Raw genomic sequence first — 20018 nt, 5'->3', positions numbered from 1 at the left:
TGTGTAAATATATATATATATATATATATATATATATATATATATCACACCTTAAAAGTTGATAAATTGCTTCAGGAGTTCTGTGCGGCGGGCCGGGCTGCGTTCACCGTTCTAGCAACATAGCTCGATCGAGTGAGGGGACTACCTCGGTGGGAATCAGTTCGAAAGCCCTCAATCTCCCTTCAGGTCGTCTTCTAAGTCGACGAGTGCTATGGTACCTTCTCCTCTCCTTCCGTCTTTATCTTATTTGTGTCATCACCTTCTTTCTTCATTTCTAATTTCAAATCCGGCAAATTTTCCGTTGCCGATTTATTAGTGCGGGGTTGTGAAATCTCCTGTAGTTCAATAGTTGGATAGGTTTAGCAACCATCTGGGGATGTTGTCTCTTCTTTTTGGGAAGAGGTGCTTTTGTAGGTCAAACTTGCATGAGGAAGAGGAAAAGGAAAAGAAAGGGAGATCACGAGCAGATTCTTAGAAGTTTATGTGTTTGGTTGTTCATTGCCTGGAATTCAGAATTTCTTGAGCATAGATTTTATATTTTGGCTTACTGTTGCATATGTATATGACATGAGATAGATAAAAAATCAATTAATCAAATCATGTATAAGGTGACGTGAGTGCTTCTTGTTATCTTTTTGGAGTGAAGTTGACTATGACCATGGAAGATTGGCCAATATAGGTAAGAAGTTTGTTTGATGTGATACCAAGAACGTAGAGGTGGATAATAAGTTAATAACTACTTGTGGTTGTTTCATTGAATCGGTCTTTCTTTGCTGAAATGATGACATAAACAAAGGATAATGCTATGCCTTTCTGTTGTTTTTTTATTCACCTATCAGATCATTTAATTTTAAACTTAAAGTATTTGTTTTTGTTTTTTTTAGCTGATTTTTTTTCTCTTTTGCAGGCTAATAGGCACACCATTGTATTGATGCAGCCATCTCAGAACAGGGCAACGAGAACTTTTATGGATTTTGATTCAATCAGTCAATCCATGGATGGTACTGCCATTTTAGAGAATATTAACATGCACCTACAAATAATAGCTTAACATATCACAATTGCCATATATTTTGGATCAACTGCTAAAAATAACTTTTTTAGAGCTTCTCAACTTGAAATTTTTTTCCACTTTTTCATCATATTTGGATATTTTTCCAATCATGTTTCATGCTCAGGTGATTTTCTTCTTGTTGGGGTGTTGAGATTTTCTTCTTGTTGGGGTGTTGAAAGGAAATCAATATGCATTCTTAGACTAAGTGCAAGTGACGACTTAGTTAGATGAGGTTGAGATGAAGCTAATATGTTTATCTAATTAAACTAGAAATTTGATAAAGTACAATATGATTATAATCTAGAAATGGTGGGATTATCATTTATGAAGGCAAAGTTGTAAAAATATACTTTGGTGATTACACATGTAGAACTTATCATTGAGGATGCAACAAAAGAATGCAAATATAATTAATATGTTGGAGCCTAGGGCATGGAAATAAAAAAGCGTAGACCTAGAAATTGTGAAAAAGGACTTTCATTAACTAGAATTTACAATTTATGTAGCATTATTGAAGAGTTAACAAAGATTAATAATTTGTAAAGTTAAGCCTAAATAGTTGGACTCAACTAATGGTGATGCTTAGTTAATTATTGAATTTCACAATTTTCCTTATATGTAAAATGAACTTTTAGCAATGAAAATCTAACATCTTTGTTGAGAAAACTTATTATCATTTATGATAGTTTTTTTTCTTTTGGCATGATAATTTGATGGAGTATCAGTTGGTGTTACCAACAACTCCAAATGTTTAGTTTAATGTCCGAGGATGCAAGTAAGGATTTATAGTTAAATGCTCAAGCATTGTTGAACTCACAAGTATTTTGAACTCATTTCTCATAACACAATCATCAATAATGGTTGAATGAGGGTTCATAACTTACTCGTCTACTATAAATTGCAAGAGACATGATAACTGCTGTCTTGTTATCTTGTCAACTCTCTATTATTTCCTCCCAGGGACACTTAATTGAATCCTCAAAGTTTTAAGCCTATTGCCCACTCTTAGATCATTTGACATAGGACTAGTTGGTGCTACTGATTACTTCAAAAATATATATTAATGGAGAGGGCACAACCAAGACTTTATATCCAAATCTCCATTCCCAAACCTAGTGGTTGGTTGAGTGAATCCACTCATCCACGCATCCATCACTCAATTGTCTATTGTAGTCGAAACTCGAAAGCAAGTTCATGACTTAGTTGTTCATGATCGATTGCAAAAGACATAGCATTTGCTATCCATCTTTCTTGCCATCCCTCTATCAAAGTTTCCCTCTAGCCTCTCCCCGGCCTTTCATTTTCAACTCCAAAAGCTTGTATATACGTAGAGATTCATTTTAATATCACAAATAGTAAGAAGCATAATTGCAAGTAGATTTGAAGGGAATTTCATTATTTTAAAAGAAAAATGACATAAGATAAGTCGGGTTTCAATCACAAATTATGATTACTCACTCATCCATTACATTAGAGAATTGCTCGCCCAAACAAGAGGATTCTCTTTCTATCATTATTAAGCTCTCTCAAGAACTCTTTCATATTTATGTTTTTTCATTGACTCAAAGATGAATTTCTTGCCTGATCAGAAGAGGTGGTTGGTAGTTTGAAAATGCAATTAATTAGGTGGTAAGTGTTGGTCTAGAAATAATATTGCCATACAATGAATACGTAATCAACTTTTCCTTAATTTCATAAGAGGAAAACTTAAAGCTCATGGTGATATCATGCAGGATAGAAACTTAGTTTGATGCAAATGTAATATTTTAAGATGTCCTTAAAATATTATAAGTGGAAAAATTTTAAATCATCATAGTTTATCTCTTGGTGAAAATGCATTCTTTTTTAAAAATTTATGAGCCAGTCCTATGTTTTATTGATTTTTTTTAATAAGGATAGTTGACTAATGACCTCTTACGGTAGCTTAATCCTTTACCTAATCTAAAACCTAAGCATCTCCTTATCTCATTATCACCATTCATCACCAAAGCTTGTTTCTTTCATTGCTCTTGATATAGTAAGATCTCCATTTTATGTAGCAGTACATCATTTATGATTGGTGTACTCTTAGAGATAGAATGCGAAACAAGCATATGCGTGAAAATGTTGGAGTAGCTCCAGTGGCAGATAAGATTAGAGAGGGTCTTCTTAAATGGTTTGGTCACATAAAATGCCGGCCTTCTGATGGCTTGGTTAGGAGAGTAGATGTATTAGATTTGACCTATGTTAAGAGAGGTAGAGGTAGAGCTAAAAAGACTTGATTAGAAAATATTAGAAATGATATTTTTTATTAGATTTAAATGAGAATTTGACTCTTAACATAACACAATGGAGAAAAAAATATTCATGTAGCCAACCCCACATCATGTGATAAGGGCTTGATATTGTTGTTGTTGTTGCTGTACTAATAAACCCTTATCTACATCTCGTCATGATTAGGTCTGGTCACAACATGTCTTTTGATGTTTTATATTTTAAGCTAGGCATAGAAGGAATACAAGAAAATATTTATAAAATAATGACAAAATGTATGAGATCTAAAGACTTTGATCACAATAATTTATTAACAACAAAAATAGTAAGATCATATTTTGCTATTTTCAAAAATTTGTTGAATGAAAAGCTTAAGGAAGAGATTTTTGAAGAGAATATGAATAAAACTACGAAGTATATTATTGATTCATCTAAAGAGGTCCAATTGAGTTAGCTCCCAAAAAGATTTGGAGTGTTGTTACAGATATTGAAGTATTTGGTTAACAAATATTTCCAGTAGAATCTTAAAGTCTAAGAGGATGTCAAATGATTGAAGAGGAAGTATGTTGATACTAATATTTAAGACTAGATATTTTGATTAGAGTTATGATAATTATAGGAGAATTCTATTTATGAGTCATATTTTACAATAAAGTAATGTGAGAGGGTAAGCAAGCTCAACTTCAGAAAAATCACACTGATTTCAATATCTTTTTTGGTTTTATGCTACGAAGATTGACGATAAAGAAGATTTCTGTGTTTAACAATTAATGAAAATGAAGAGAGAGAAATGAAAGTACCTTCATTTGATTTTAATCATGAGAAAGTACATGATCATTTTCATGAGAATTGATTTGGTGCATTTTAAAAAAATATGGGTATAAAATTAATTTGAAGTAGTTAATAATAAGTATTATAACACATTATCTAACGCTCGAAATAATTGTGAAATTATCAAATAATAGTAAGATTATTTCATTATGGATCAACAATAAGATCTTTTTTTTTTATAGGTTGTAGAGATGCTGTTAAAGAAAATTCAAAGTGAGATACCCAAGTGAACTAAAATAAGTGAAAATTTTAAATAATAGAGAAAATTTTAGAAGATAAAGGCTTAAGATTAATAGAATAATGACCTAATGTATTGTATGCAATTTTCATAGGTATGAAATTAGTAATTATTAGTCAAGATTTCTTGAAGTTCTAGTGATACTTAGGTGTAATATTCTTTAAGTATCTTGGATTTATTATAAAGTAGAATGTGGATATATATAATGATATAACTTACGGAGTTAAGAGTAGGTGGTTTTATAAAAGATGAAAGCTTAAGGAGTATTAAAAAAAAAAGAATAATGTGGAAACTTGAAGGGAAAAAAAAAGCTGCAACTGAAAATATTTGTAAGCTAAGACGTAAATACATAGAAGAAAAGAAGAGAAGAAATACACAAAAGAGGCTAATACCTTTTTATTTTGTTACCATACTCATTACATTAAGTCGTTTTGATGCAACCAAAATTTATAGGAAGCTAAGAGCAAATAACTATACGTCTTCCTTTCCTTAAAACAAAAAAATTAACCTAAATATAACAAAATGATATTATTATATCCCACAATAGTTTAAACAAACACAAGCATTCCTTGCAACTTAAAATAAAAGGACATAACCATACGACTTTTCAACGCTTTGAGAAGAAAGATACAAATGGGGTGGAAACTTGCGGATAGAAGAAATAGATAAGAAGCCCGAGACGAAGTTATAGAAAGGAGAAGAGAAGGGGTACATAGCTCACAAGCTATCAAAGAAAAAACCCTCAGGTTTTCTTTCTAAAAATAATTACATAACTCTCCCTAAAAACTGCCCAAAACTCCCCTTTAAATAGGAAAGAAGCAGCCCAAAGGACACCGAAATAGCCGCCCAAACAGCCAACCAAAAATAGGAAAAAAGGTATCATTTAAGGCTCCTAGAAACTGAACCACCACAACCAGGAACCAGGACAAAAACATGAACCGAGGGACCCAGGCAGAGGAACCGAACAGCCAAGCAGGGAACAGGAACCGAACAACCCAAAGCAAGGGGAACCGGGATAGTAGGGAGCATGAACCGAATAGCCCAAAGCACAAAGGGGAACTGGGGGGCTTGTTTACATCAATTCTCCCCTGGTGGAGAAATCTCATCTCTTGATGAGTTCGTTTCAAAATTATGAAGATCTGGCATTTCTAGTTCTTGAATTAGTATGCCATACTTTCATTTGATGATTTCCTTTTCTCGTTCAAATTCATACAGGAGTTGAAGCTTCTTAGAATCGTATCTCTCGGCACATAATTGCAGCTGTTCTTGAATCTTGAAAAGCTCGATCTGTAGAGGATTAGACGAACATGCATGAGGTGGAACCCATTTTGTTGTTGGAAATTTGTCCTATGGAATCCAAAGTGGAATTGGCTGACTTTCTTGACTACCTTCAACTTGTTGTTTATCCATTTTTTTTTAAAGAGAAAGCAAGACTCAAGACAACCTAAAGCTCTGATACCAAAATGATGCAACCAAAATTTATAGGAAGCTAAGGTTGCAAATAACTATACGTCTTCTTTTCCTTAAAACAAAAAAACTAATACAAATATAACGAAACGATATTATTATATCCCACAATAGTTTAAACAAACACAAGCATTCCTTACAACTTAAATTAGAAAGACATAACCATACAACTTTTCAACGCTTTGAAAAGAATGATACAAATGGGGTGGAAATTTGCGGAGATAAGAAATAAATAAGAAGCCCGAGATGAAGTTATAGAGAGGAGAAGAGAAGGGGTACATAGCTCGCAAGCTATCAAAGAAAAAAACCCTCATGTTTTATTTCCAAAAATAATCACATAACTCTCCCTAAAAACTGCCCAAAACTCCCCTTTAAATAGGAAAGAAGCAACCCAAAGGACACCCAAACAGCCAACCAAAAACAGGAAAAAATGTATCATTTAAGGCTCCCAGAAACCGAACCACCACAACCAGGAACCGGGACAAAAACAGGAACTGAGGGACCCAGGAAGTGGAACCGAACAGCCCAAAGCAAGGGGAACTGGGACAGCAGGGAGCAGGAATTGAACAGCCCAAAGCAAAGGGGAATCGGGGAGCTTGTTTACAGCACATATTTATATAAGAAGTTTTATAGGAGATGGTTACATTTTTCATATTTGGTTTGAATTAAACAACCGAGATTTCCTTGATGGAAAAGGCAAGACTGCTGCTGCATCTTTTTTGTGATTTCGAATTAGGCATTTAGCCACCCTTATCACCTTCTTGTTAGCTGATGGTATGTTTTGGATGGTTAGCTTGTCACGTAGATGTTGAAACTGATGGTGGACAAGGGCTTGGTAAATATACCAGTGATTTGATTTTGCAGAGTGATTTAATGAACCATATTTGTTTGAGATTTGATGCAATCTTGAATAAAATGTTGGCCATTTTTTGTGTGCTTGGTTTGAACATGAAAGATAGGGTTTCTTGCCAAGTTGATTGCTGATTTGTTGTTACAATAGAGGTTTGTATGAGATAAAATGGAAATGCCAAGCTCAAGCAATAGTTGCCTAATCCAAATAATGTGTGTAGCTGTGATTGTTAGTGCTCTATATTCTTCTTCAGTGGAAGAGCGAGCAACTATAGTTTGTCTTTGCACACCATGAGATGAGCGTGTGGCCAAGGAAGGCATAGTAGTGAGAAGTGGACTTGCTTTAGTTGCTTGTATGCTTGAAGATTGAGTGGGGTGTGGTATATAGGTAAGCCATGATTGAGTGTGCCTTGAGGGTAGCTAAGGATGCCTTTGAGGAGATGATGAAAGTGTTGATTGAAAGTTTGATATATGTAATGGCATGCACAATTGACTGCATAGGCTAAATCGTTATTAATGATCGTAAGATATTGAAGGGTGCCTACAAAGTGTTGGTATAGCTCGGGATGAGACTGGTATTGGGAATCAGCTGTGAGTGGCTGTTTCAATAGGAGTGGAGTTTGTGTGGATTTGCAGCTAAGCACGCATGCGTGGTGAAGGATTTGAATGGCATGCTGGGATTGGTTTAAGCAGATTCAATGAGAGGAGGTTGGGCTTGAAGACCGAGACCCAAGATACATCTAAGAGTGTTAATATAAAAATTTTGTTGGATTTGGTGTGTGATGGTTGTAATAGTTTCTTGGTAATTGCCAGTAAAGTGAATATTGTCGACATAAATTAAGAAATAAAAGGTTAACTGACACGGATAACTTCTATTTACAAAATATTTAGTTAAATATTTAATGATGAAACAATTACCCAAAACAGAGAAAAAAACTAATAACTAGAAACAAATTTAGATTAAAGATGAAACGAAAACCTCCAAGACTAGAGATAATTAACTGGATTCACGGAAATCTAATTGTATGCTGCTAAGACTCGGAACCTGAACTTAGCCTAGGCTTCCCTGTTTCGACTGGAAGTTCTTTGACTGGCTGGGAATACCATCCAGTCACCTTTTGTAGATGGTTTCCTGGGGCACGACAGCTGCTGTAAGGTTTTGTTTTTTTTGAATTGATGGCTGTTTACCTCTAATTTTACTTCTTGAAAAGATTTGGTAGATCACTTATTCAAAAAAACATTAAAAAATTAAAAAGCTAAAAGGCAACAACAGAGAACCTGATAGGGACTCTTGATTCAAGATAGACTTGAAAACTTCTTAGAATTTAGGTTTCTTGAATTGTTGAAAATAGTTGCATCTTGCATACATTTTCTTGCATCACCCGTAGAGTACTTTTAAACCAGAAACTTCTTTGTTTTGCTGTTTGAAGGCCTTCCAAGAACTGCTAGATATTTTCCGCAGTTCTATTATTTGAAAAGGACAAAAAGCCTACCTCTAGTTCCTGTGAGGAAGAGGTATCTGACCGATTACGGAAAAAGATCAATTTCCAATTGTTGAAAGGTTGATGAATACGCCAGCAAGACAAAGGAGAAAGGCTAGGACTCTAGACAATCAATATTGGCAAGATCTTAGACTCCACTATGTGATGAGGACATCAGAAGATCAATGATCTACGGTCACGATCTACTTTTGATTATTATTGTATTTGATGTATTTTGTTTTATGTTTTATGAGTCTATTGTATTTCTTTCCGTTTATGCCCTTGCTTAAGGGCCTCGTCATGTGTTTGCCTTAGGGGCAATTGTGTCTTTGCATTTTCTTTATTCCGTTGGCTATTAAAAGCCTTCCCCTCTTCATGTAAGAGGATGAATTATTGATAATGAAAATTTTATGTTCTTGGTTATCTCTTAGTGAGTTCATGTTGATCTCTTAGTGAGTTCATGAGAGGAGAAGCCCGAAGAGGGTGATTTGCAATACCTGTCAATCTTTGGAAGAGTCCAAGGTTCGCGGTTCTTACGATCTATTTGTGAGTTCGTTAATTACTTTTATCTTACTTGTATTTTTCGTTCATCTCCTTTCTCCCATCTTCATCCACCCAAGTCTTCCCCTAGCTCCACCTCCCCAAGCCGCGGACCATCACCCACCCGATCGCCGGCCTCCCTCCCATGGCCTTCCCTCTCACCTAGCCGCCGGCCACTTTCTTCCCATCCCTTGAATGAGGATTTAATGTCTCATTATTACCTTCCTATAGAGCATGAAGGATTTGGGGAAATTATTTTAGACCATTTGAAATTCAAAATTTGAATTTCAAATAGTTTTCTAAAATAGAAATCTATATTAGGAAAGTCTTGAATGTCATTCAATTTTAAATTTCAAATTAGATTGGATGACATTATTCTCTCCTTAAATTATAGTGGCCAATTTGGAAGTTGTTTTAAACTTTCCCCCCAATTCCCTCTCCCTCTATTTGCCGCCGGCCATGCTAGGGAGGAAGCCCAATTAATGCTAATTCAATGCATTAATTACAATTGACTTGAAGTTTAAATTTTCATAAACCCTCCTCCCTCTCTCTCTCTATATGCCGCCGGCCATGCATGGGATGGATTTCCATGTAATGCACAATCAAGGCATTGATTACAATCAAATTGAATTCAAATTTCCCAATTAATTTCCCTCCAAATTAATCAAAACCTGAAATTAATTTCAGGTTTGGATTAAAGGCTCTTTCCCTCCCTTGGACCAAACCGAATTCTTCTCCCTTTTCCTCCCACCCGAACCCCTCCCTCCTTTTCTCCTTGGCCACCCCTCTTCTTCTTCAAGATTTCTCCCCGTTTGAGAGCCCCTAACTGCTGTCCAAGGATTACAGCAGGTCAACCTTGCTGTCCTGCATTCCCAAGAGATCTTCCTTGCTGCCCAGAGTTCCGTCAATCAGCAAATTCCTGTCCAGAAAACCCCAAACGTCCACAGCAGCTGTCCAAGGTTTCCCTAAGCCTTGTAGGTGGCTGTCCTGAACTGTTCTGAAAGCTTAAAGCTGCTGTCCAGTAATGTACATAGTCCCTTGTAGCTGTCTCGCCACTCCGGAGTTCCAAATTGTTGTCTAACAACATCCAAATGGCTCGTGGCTGCTGTCCCCTTTCATTTCAACCTTACAACGACTTACCCGGAGCTCGCATCTCTCTTGTCTTTGGGTAAACTCTTCCCCCGACTCTTTTATCTTCGAAGTTGCTTCTCAATTGTGGTCTTAGTAGATTCATGACGATCACGTTAACGCTTCCCCGCTAAAGCCTAGTAATTAGAAGAGTTGAGTGAGAGATCTCCTCGTAGTGACTAGTCTTATTGTTAGCATTGGGATTTATGGTTGAAAACCAATCATGTATGCAACGTCACATTAATTGACTAGTTTGCAATCTTATCTTCCACGCATGTGATTTAGCCTAAGCTTATTTTATCATCTTATCATTTTTATTTTGTCGTTTATCATCAAGATAAAGCTTATAATTATTGTGCTCTAAAATTTAAGTGTGCAAACTTCCTTAATCTAATCATCCATGCATGTACGTTTTACATCACTATGGCTTCTTGTTCTCTCCAGTCTTCACTTTATGGTAGATTTCTACTCACCTTGAAGGTCACAGTGGGGTAAATTTCAATAAATCTTCTAAATTATCAATCCAATTTGAAAATTGTCTAGCATTATACTCATATCACTTGTAGGAATGTGATTATGAACATCATAATAGTTGCATTATTATTGTCTTAAATCTTAATTTACCCACTTTAAATTGTATCATGTTAGTATTTTATTGTTTGACATAGTTATTATGTTGCACTTCTTGTTGATGCGATGATACAACCTTAAGCTTTTATACTAAATATTCTGCTATGGTCGAGTAGTTTCAAATAAAATCTTAAGTTACCTGATTTTATCATGTTATTATTTTATTGATTAGCATAGTTATTATGTTCTACTTCTTGCTGACATGATGATATGACTTTAAGCTTTGATACTAAATATGATGCTGGAGTTCAAGGATTTTCTAATAAAAAGTTTAGGATCAGATTCACAAAATCATGCACAGAAGTTTAAATTCATAGTTGGCAAACCTGTAATTTAGACAAATATTGTCTCTTTTGATGAAGATCATAAAACATGGAAACTTTTCCCCAAGTGGTGATTTAATGATGGTCCAAATAGAAATTTAGCAAAGAAATTCAAGATCATTGAAAACTACATGTGTTCAGAAACCACACTGCAATTAGAAATTTAGATTATATGAGCTTTGACTTAATCTAATCACACTGACAAACTAATTACTGAATAATGAAATAGAAAGATATCAATGAAATAAATCACTGAAGTATTAATTCAAGCCTTACATCTATACAAGTTGATGACTTCTCCCATAATTTAATAGTCATTACTTGCATCACTCAAAAAAGATTTGCATCCATCTAGCTCTTATTCACAGAAAGGAAACATAGTACGTAAAAAAAAAATTATTGTAAATTGAATTTTCATGTCTCAAACCTCCATTTATAATCATAGAATATATTCTCCAAATAACAAAAAAATTCAATTAATTTCACAACCATGATCCCAAACAAATATTATCTAGAACTCAATAGGACTTTGCAGCCAACCACACAAAAAGTTACAACAATACATGAGCCACAAACTGACAAAAGTGTAGTTATACGAGTCACACTAACCAGAAATAATGCTTCTGCTACTAGAATCCAATCAGTCTGTCACTGTTAGCAAGGGAAAAAAAAAATCGAGGCCCATTTAAGAAACAAACAACAGCTTGGCAAAACTACCAACTAAAGACCAAATAGCTAAATAGAGAACCAACGTTGGATCACTAGCTGAACCCAACCAAACTAGCTCGTAAATAGGATCCAAATCTCGGGGAGCCAGGTCAGAAGAACAGAAAACACAACCTTTTCAGGAATCATCATATGCAGGATTAAACTAAAATTAAAATTCAATTTTCTGACAATCATATAAACAAGTATTATTTTATCAACTAAGATAAAATTAAGACTCGGAATGCCAATTTGCTTTTGATCTCTGTATGTTTGATGTTGATCTATTTAATTAATTTTAAAATTTATTAACTCATTGAGGGAAATGCTAGATTGATGTTCCTTCAGAGGGTCAATTGTATGAAAAGGTTTTTTTTTTTTGCACAATAGGAATATTTAGGCTTCGTTTGGGACGGCTTTTTTATTGCTTTCTAAAACGGAGTTCTAATACAATTTTTTTTTATTTTTGTACTAAAACTCCGTTTTAGAAAGCAATGAAAAAGCCGTCCCAAACGAAGCCTTAGTTGAAAGAAGTGCCAATTGATAGGTCTTCCTCTGCGTCTAACATTTGTTGTTTTTCTCATTTTTTTTAATCTTTCAATTGGGTCTAGTCATTAAGATACAAGAGTGTGTACTTTGTGATTTTTATATGCTTATCGTTGGAATCAATTTGGGTTATAAAGCAACTGAATTGAACCATTTCTCATATCCTTCTAACACAATTTCTATTTAGATCTTAATTTCTATTTTTTATTTAATTTATTATATTAGGCTCAAATATCTTCTTTTGGATAGTTTCAAGTTTGAATTTAAATTATTAGGATAGAATTTGACTTCATTGTAGATAAGATTAGATTTAAAATTTTAAATTTGGGCTTTTCCCTTGTGACCTTATTTCTATAAATAGGGATCCACAATGAACATTTGGATTATTAATTTTTATTGATTGAATGAAATTATTTATATCCAATTGAGTGCTCCTTAAATTTAAGTTGTATATGCATATCATTCTAAATTTTGTGTGGAGTTTCTTCTTCTTTCTTCATTAAATTTTGGTATTAGTGCCTAGAATTCAAGTCCTTCTTACAAACCTTTGTTTTAGCCAAAACATTGAGCTCAATTTCCTCCCATGTGCATGATGCTTTCGATTTCACTTGATCATTGCTATTTTGCCGTACTTCATCACTGTTAGCGAGCCTTAGTCCCACTTGTTTTGTATGGTGGGTTCATTTACTCGCTTTGTATCCCAAATAGCTTCACTACTTTGCGAATGTACATATTTTGCGTCGGCACATGTTATTTCAAACATAGCATAAAATATTAATTAATTAAAAGTTTTCTTATTACCTATTAAAGTTGATTAGATATTATCCTTCAAATCATATTAAATATTCTTATTACCTAATTGGAATGAACTATTTGACGAGCATGCTTAAGCCTTGCTACTCACTGCTCATATTAATTAATCTTTAAGCACGCTAAATTCTTATAGTTAAACCTAAATTTCATATCAAAGCTTTTTAGAGTTGTAGAGTTTGGAAAAAAGATTTTTCTTAGCTGAACACATAAGAATATTGTACCTATTAAATATTCATTGGTGATTATTAATCATGAAAATCATATTTCTAACATGCAATTTTCATGAAAAGTGTTTTACCTTATTTATATATTTTTTTTCAATATGCAAAAGCAAACAGTAAAATAAGATGTCAACTGGTCTTAAATGTGATGACGTCACCTAATGCAAAATAGAGCATTTGTTGAGACTGCTCATGCTAATAGGTGCATTGAGTCTTGATCAAAAGCTAGCAAAATGGAGAGTCAAGTGTCTGTTGAGACCACCCATGCAAATAGGAGCGCTGCCAAAGGCAATAACTAGATAAAAAGACGTCACCTAGAGTCATCATCATCGTCTTTGTTTGTTGTCATAATGGCTGCCTAAAGTTAAAGCTATTACGGTCTTGAAGCCATTCCAATCGTGTTTTAAGGCCCTCTACATGCCTTACAGCTCAAAGCCTCACGAAGCCCTAACAAAGTCTAAGAAAAAGAAAATAAAACTAATAAAAAAATTTAAATAATATGTATATTAATTTTAAGTGATAAATTAGAGATAACAAAATATAGCAGGCTAAGGGGCAATGGGTTATGCGCAATTTCTCATCTATAGTACAAATAGTATATACTGTTTTAATATATTGCGCCTTGCTATAAAAATACCATAGTGGTGCACCTTGCCACTCTTTGGCAATAATGCATGTTATTGACATGTATGTTCTCACTCATGTCTCTTGTTCGCATCTACACACAGAAGCCACAACTACTGCACGTACAAATAAATCTTACATGCATGTGAAATGCCTCTATACCATTGTGTTGGTGTTGCTTCTTGCAAGCCTCCGCACCACGTATCGCCCTCGCCTTTGGCCATCCTTCGCAACTACATATGCAGCATACACGATGTTGCATATTCCAAGACATTGTTGCAACCCTTGCAAACACAACATTCCTTTAGATTGATCTTGATTATCTTTGTTTTAGACACCAATCTCAATTCATCTCTTTGATTTGCATGCCGATCTATAGCAAATTCTATGGTTATATTCAGACTATTGTTTGGTTCTATTTTTTCTTCTGCATTTAATATTTTTAGCGGCCATTCGCCATTACTGCCTTCTAGCATGTGATAAAACGTATTTGGCTTCCAAATTAATTTAGTCTATCAATGTCTGTCTGCAAATAATCAAAAGGCAAATCATCATGATCTTGGTAGAAATGTTTTTGTAAATTTCTTTCATGGCTTATTAAGTGTATAATGATTACTCTAATGAATACTTAAAGTATTGTCTTCATCAATGACATAGTTATGAGAATTACTTATATTACATACGTATGCAATCATTTCATTAAAGTTCCCACAATCGATCATGATATTCATCTAAGTTCATGACCATTATTATTCTTATAAAATTAAGGGAACCATGACTTTCAATTTTGTTAAGTTAATATTATGTTTCATCACATTCCATTGATCATTATCAATATAATGTTTTGTCAACTCATCAGTATTTTTAACAAAGCATGGAAGTCATTCTATCTAAAGATGGTTACAATCTTTGAAGCACTCAATGGATTTAAGGAAGAATTTCATGAACGAATATATTTTATAAAGTTTGTATGCAGTACGAGACAGAAGTCTAGATATCATATGAGTATGTTGAGATTGGTGATAAGAATGATCGGTCAATAGTTGAATTTGTTCTAGCACCTGAACAAGATACTTTGCTTGTGACCTTTATGATGATTTTTCTTATAAAGATCTTTATGATGATGCTCAACTTTTGGCTGATTATTTGGAGAATTATGTGTTATCAAAACCTAAATTTTCTACTATGTATGGGGCTGATTTCAAGCTATGATTGGAGGTTAAAACTGTCTCGTGGCAAGGGCCTATGCCTTACTATAGTATTAAGAACAAAATGTTTGGATTTTCGACAAAATTAATGGTTCAAATATTATCTTTTCAATTATAAGAATTTTATCTAATTTGTGATCAATTTACAATCTAATTGTATTTTAATATTATTGATTACTTGTATCATTTTATTGTTTCGAGCATTAGGTTTATCATTTTTCTATTTTTGATGTTTGATATATATTGGATAAGAAGGTATAGGCGTGATGGTTACTCATGCGTATCTTTGAATTTTTACCATACAAATGTACTTCTTTATGCTGATACTTGTACCTCTACCTTCACTTATTTTGTATATATAGTTTAACTAGTTAGAAATACACTAAAAGGTGAAAATTTCGAACTAAGGATTAAATTTTTAGGTGATAAAAGCCTTAGAATTAGGCCAACAAAGATGGGGTATATGATGTGTCATTTTAGTATGTATAATATTAATAATTACCATTCAATATTATTAGAAGATAAGATGATATCCAGACGTGATTAGTTGAAGTATTTTTGATCTATTTTATAGAAAAATGAATATATGTATGATGATATAACTTCGAGAGTTGAGTCTAGCTAACTAAAATTGAGAAGTACCTTGAGAGTTTTATTTGATAAGAGGATATAATGAAAACTTACTAAGTGAATTTTGTATAACCGCAATTGGGCCAATGATGCTGTATGAATCCTAATGGCAGGCATTGAAAAAAAGCATTGATATCTAAGTTGAGTTTCTAGAAATGAAGATGTTAAGATGGATATGTGGCAAAATTAAGAAGAATAAATTAATGAATGTTTATATTAAAGAAAAAATTGAAGTGACATTTATTGAAAATAAGATGATTGAAAATATGATTAGGTTTGTTGGACATCTACAATTAAAGGCATAAAATGCATTTGTAAGACAAGTTGCTAAAATTAGTGTTAGATGATTAGAAAGAAAATGAGATAACCTAATGTAACATAAATAGAATAATTTGCAAATAAAATGTTTAATACTTATGACAAACACTTAACAAGAATAAATGGAAAATATGAATTCCTAACTCCAACCCCAAATAGTTGGGTAAGGCTAATAATGATTTTGATAAATATACTAACTCTATACGGTCCACTCTATTGATATTATGGAATTTAATGTCTTAATACGCTGATCATAGTTGCATACTAAATATTAGATGAGTAATATATTACTTTGGGATAATATTTTAGTAACTTGAGCTTTTAGAAAGAGATGTGTATATAATGATATTGAGAAAATGATCAAAATGATCCCCTGGCTCTTTATAAAGAACCAAAATAATCCTCAAGTATATTAAAAGATTATTTTGGTCTCTCAAATCTTTAAAAATAAATTAAAATAGTCTCATGGTGGGAATATTTTGATTCCTCTTTAAAGAGTTGAAGAAACAAAATGATATTTTAATATAATTGGAGACTATTTTGGTCCTTCATAAAGAGTTAAGGTACCATTTTGATTCTTTTCTCTAATGATATTTAGGGCCTTATGGATGTTTATATGAGGCCTAATAGTAGATGATCTTATGAAATGTATGGTATTAGCAAACTCTTGTGAAAAAGTTGATGGTAACATTTACTTGAAGATATGATAGAAATTGGAAAAGGATATTGAAAAAATTATAGTTCAATCAAGTTGAGTCAACCATGAATGCAAGAAAAAAATTCACATAAAATAGGCTTTTATGGTTACATTTGAAGTGTTATTATAGTTTAAATAACGTGAATATAAATAAGTTTGGTAAAGAGGAGCTGGTCGTATGCTCACCTTTTATGTATTTCTAATGGAAGAACTTATGCAATAATTGACAAGGTGTCCATTTTTCCTCTCGATCTCTTCAAATAAAAATTTAAACTTGCATTTGATCATTTCCCAAGAATGGAGTAATTTCTTGCTATTTCAACCTCAACCTTTTAACATTCTAACCAGAAATAGGCATACAGGATTTATTTGTTCACCCTTGCAGCATGAAAAGTTGAGGCCAGCTGATGAAAGGGAAGTTTGATCCTGTTTCTAGTTAAAAAACTCTGTAATCTCCAACTGGTACATTTACCATCTCTTTTGATCAGCTTTTCTGTTTACAAAACACCCTTCCATGCTCAAAATGGTGTTACACTGTTCAATCTAAACATTTTTCCTCTAACAAAAACAACATTGAGTATTGTTTTGCTGAACATTTTCATTTTAAAAATTTCAAGTACCAACTACTCTATCAATAGTGGGAAGCTTTGCCATTTGTGGTTTTACATTTTTTGTTTCATGCATATGGATTCTCTCCTGCTTTGATATTATTGCCATTAAACTGCCGATTTTACACATTAAACTATTAAGATTTCTGAAATGCTTATATATATGCCTTGAATGAGTTTTCTCTTCCTAATGAATCTTATGTGTCTATTAAACTATCGGATAAAATTAATGTCAAAGCATTAGGAAGTTGAAGGAGATAGATCAGAGTGATAGGAAACGCTTCTAGAAATAGAAGAAAACTTTGATTGAAATTGAATTTCAGCAAGCCCAAAACAGAAAACAAGAAAGATCTATGTGAATCATGCGAGAAACTTTTTAATTGATGATAGGAAGAAGAAAGCAAACAAGATACAATGGATCTTTGATGGGAGAGGAAGATCCGACTCTCCCAAACCCTAGCTGCCTACTAGAGTCTCTTTCTCTACTTAGGAAAACTTAATTCAATAGAAACGTAACATAACATAACCCTAGGTTTTATAAAACTACTTAAAGCATACAATCTCTAGCGAAATACCCAAAACAACTCTCTATTTGAATTTCCCTCCTAAACAACCCCCTCTCTCTTCATTAAGCCGTGGGTCCCACCCCAAGGGAGGAACGAGCGGCTGTTGGGCGGGCTGGGTGGACCACGCTTCCGCCTTGAGTAAACATACGCCAGTCCCTTCTGGACCAGCTGAACCGGTCCCTCCTGGACCGGTCTAACACAGAGCTAATATGAATATACCTTGATCAAATAGATCTATAAAGAATAAGTTTAATGCACTTTGTAGTACTCCGCGGGACTGATTGGAAATTATAATTCACAATGCTGTCCACAAATAGTTGTTATTAGGTTAATGATGATGGTGACGATGATAATGATAATTATGTGTTCAGAAAAATAGCATGATTGTTGCAGCTGTGCCATAACTAGTTCATGACGAGGTTCTGTTTGAAACTGCAATAATAACATTGCAATTTTTACAATCATAATGCATCTGAAAACTGTAACGACAATATTACTTGTTATGTTTCCCCAATTTACTTCTATTACATTCTGAAGTCAATGCTTCTTTCATTTACAGGAATTTGTGGACTTTATGAGAGAAAACTGAAGGAGATCAACCCAACTATCTTAAACATCACCTATGACATTGCTGATCTATATAACTTCATTGATGGCTTTACTGATCTGAGTGCCTTGGTGTAAGTGTGATATATGTATATAATTACATCAAGAACCAGGATCATCTTTGCCTCCCTCCCTGTTTTATAAACTGATACCCACCTCTTTCGCCAATTGCAGCTATGATCACTCCATTCATGCCTTTCTACCCTACGATCGACAGTGGATTAAACAGCGCATGTTTCAACACCTCAAAAGACTCGCTCTGCGATAGACAAGCAATGTTTATGATTGATATTTAGGCTTCGTTTTGGATGGTTTTTTTACTGCTTCGTAAAATAGCTTTCTAGTTCAAAAAAGTATTTTTTGCATTAAAAAACTACTTTACGAATTAGTAAAAAAGCCGTCCCAAACGAAACCTTAGTATATTATAATGCCTTGATTAGGTTCTCTACTTTGATAATTCTTGTGATTAGCCATTCTATAACTGGCAATACTTGTTTATTAGTGTTGTATGTGGGCACATTTTGTATATTCTATACTTCAGCTTCTTGCTTGAAGGGAAGAAAAAATGAAGAGGTTGTCGTTCACTTGCAGCTTCATTCTAGGTGAAGTATTCTTGTGGGATGAATCAACGATTGAAAACCCTATTTTTTTGATATTGTTAGTGGTGATCAGGGTATTCGATTCAAGTGAAAGATGCTGAGCAAGGAAGTTTCCATGGTTTTTTTTGGTCATATGTTCTTTTAATTATAGAGAGAATTATGGCAGTGGCTTGGTGAATTCTTCCATGTTAGGGCATCTTCAACCGAACGCCAAATATGTTTATGGTGTCGTTCGATCGCTCTAGTGAACGTCAAATCTTATGCTATTTGTTTGTGGGTGAACAGTGCAACGTTAATATTGGCGTTGCACTGTTTACCTGCGCGATTTTTCTGTCTCAATTGGATTTGCCAAAGAAACGTGCGAAAGAGGAGAAAGATAGTTACCTTCGCATAAGCGTGCAAAATGAAGTTCGATTGGAGATGAATCATGACATTTTTTGAGTTTCATTGCATTTTGGAGTGAAAAATGTAATTTTTGGTTGGAGATGCCCTTAGGATTTTGGTTTGGGGTAGCATTTTCTTAACTTGTTTTTCATATTAATCTTAGAAATTTATGTGATAAGCAATAATTTTCTTATAATAACATATATAAGAAAATTATTTAGCTTTATTGAAAAGAAAAAAAGTTTATATTGTCTTCAATTTCATTAAAAAAATTCTATCTTTTTCAACAATTGCAAAATAATGTTCACAAAAAGATGCATTCATCTCAAATGATTTTTTAGGAACTGTTTGGGATAATTTTTTACTTAATCTTGTATTGGTATTATTTTTATTATTTTTTAAGAAAATTTTATGGTAGATAAATTATTTTTTTCATGAGAATTTCACGATCAATTTTATATAATGTTGTAACCGTCCTAAGTAGACTCTTAGTATCCCTTGATTTCATCTTCAACAAGTCATAGGTTTGATAGGGTTGCGCTTTGCTTGAAGGCTAGTTAGTGAGCTGAGGTTAGCTTTGGGGTATTGGAAGGTTGGTGGGATTGAGCTCAATGAAGATGGCCTATAAACCCTAGATGTTGATAGATCTCATCAGTGCATGCTCTAATCACTGGAAAATTGGAGAGATTGCAATTGAAG

General features: G+C 33.6%; 1 protein-coding gene across 1 annotated transcript; it reads left to right on the top strand.

The window, feature by feature from the left end:
• Window positions 1–88: 88 nt before the first annotated feature.
• Window positions 89–18989, top strand: LOC110113105 (enhancer of rudimentary homolog). Its single transcript, XM_020845531.2, has 4 exons — window positions 89–214; window positions 908–1001; window positions 18290–18410; window positions 18511–18989. Exons 1-4 carry the CDS (start codon window positions 212–214, stop codon window positions 18602–18604), a joined length of 312 nt encoding a protein of 103 aa, XP_020701190.1. The 5' UTR covers window positions 89–211; the 3' UTR covers window positions 18605–18989.
• The last annotated feature ends 1029 nt before the right edge of the window (window positions 18990–20018 follow it).

The sequence above is a fragment of the Dendrobium catenatum genome, unplaced genomic scaffold, assembly GCF_001605985.2.
Source record: "Dendrobium catenatum unplaced genomic scaffold, ASM160598v2 fragScaff_scaffold_972, whole genome shotgun sequence".
Taxonomy (NCBI): domain Eukaryota; kingdom Viridiplantae; phylum Streptophyta; class Magnoliopsida; order Asparagales; family Orchidaceae; genus Dendrobium; species Dendrobium catenatum.
Note: the sequence above shows the minus strand (reverse complement) of the source record. Positions and strands in the feature narration are given on the sequence as shown.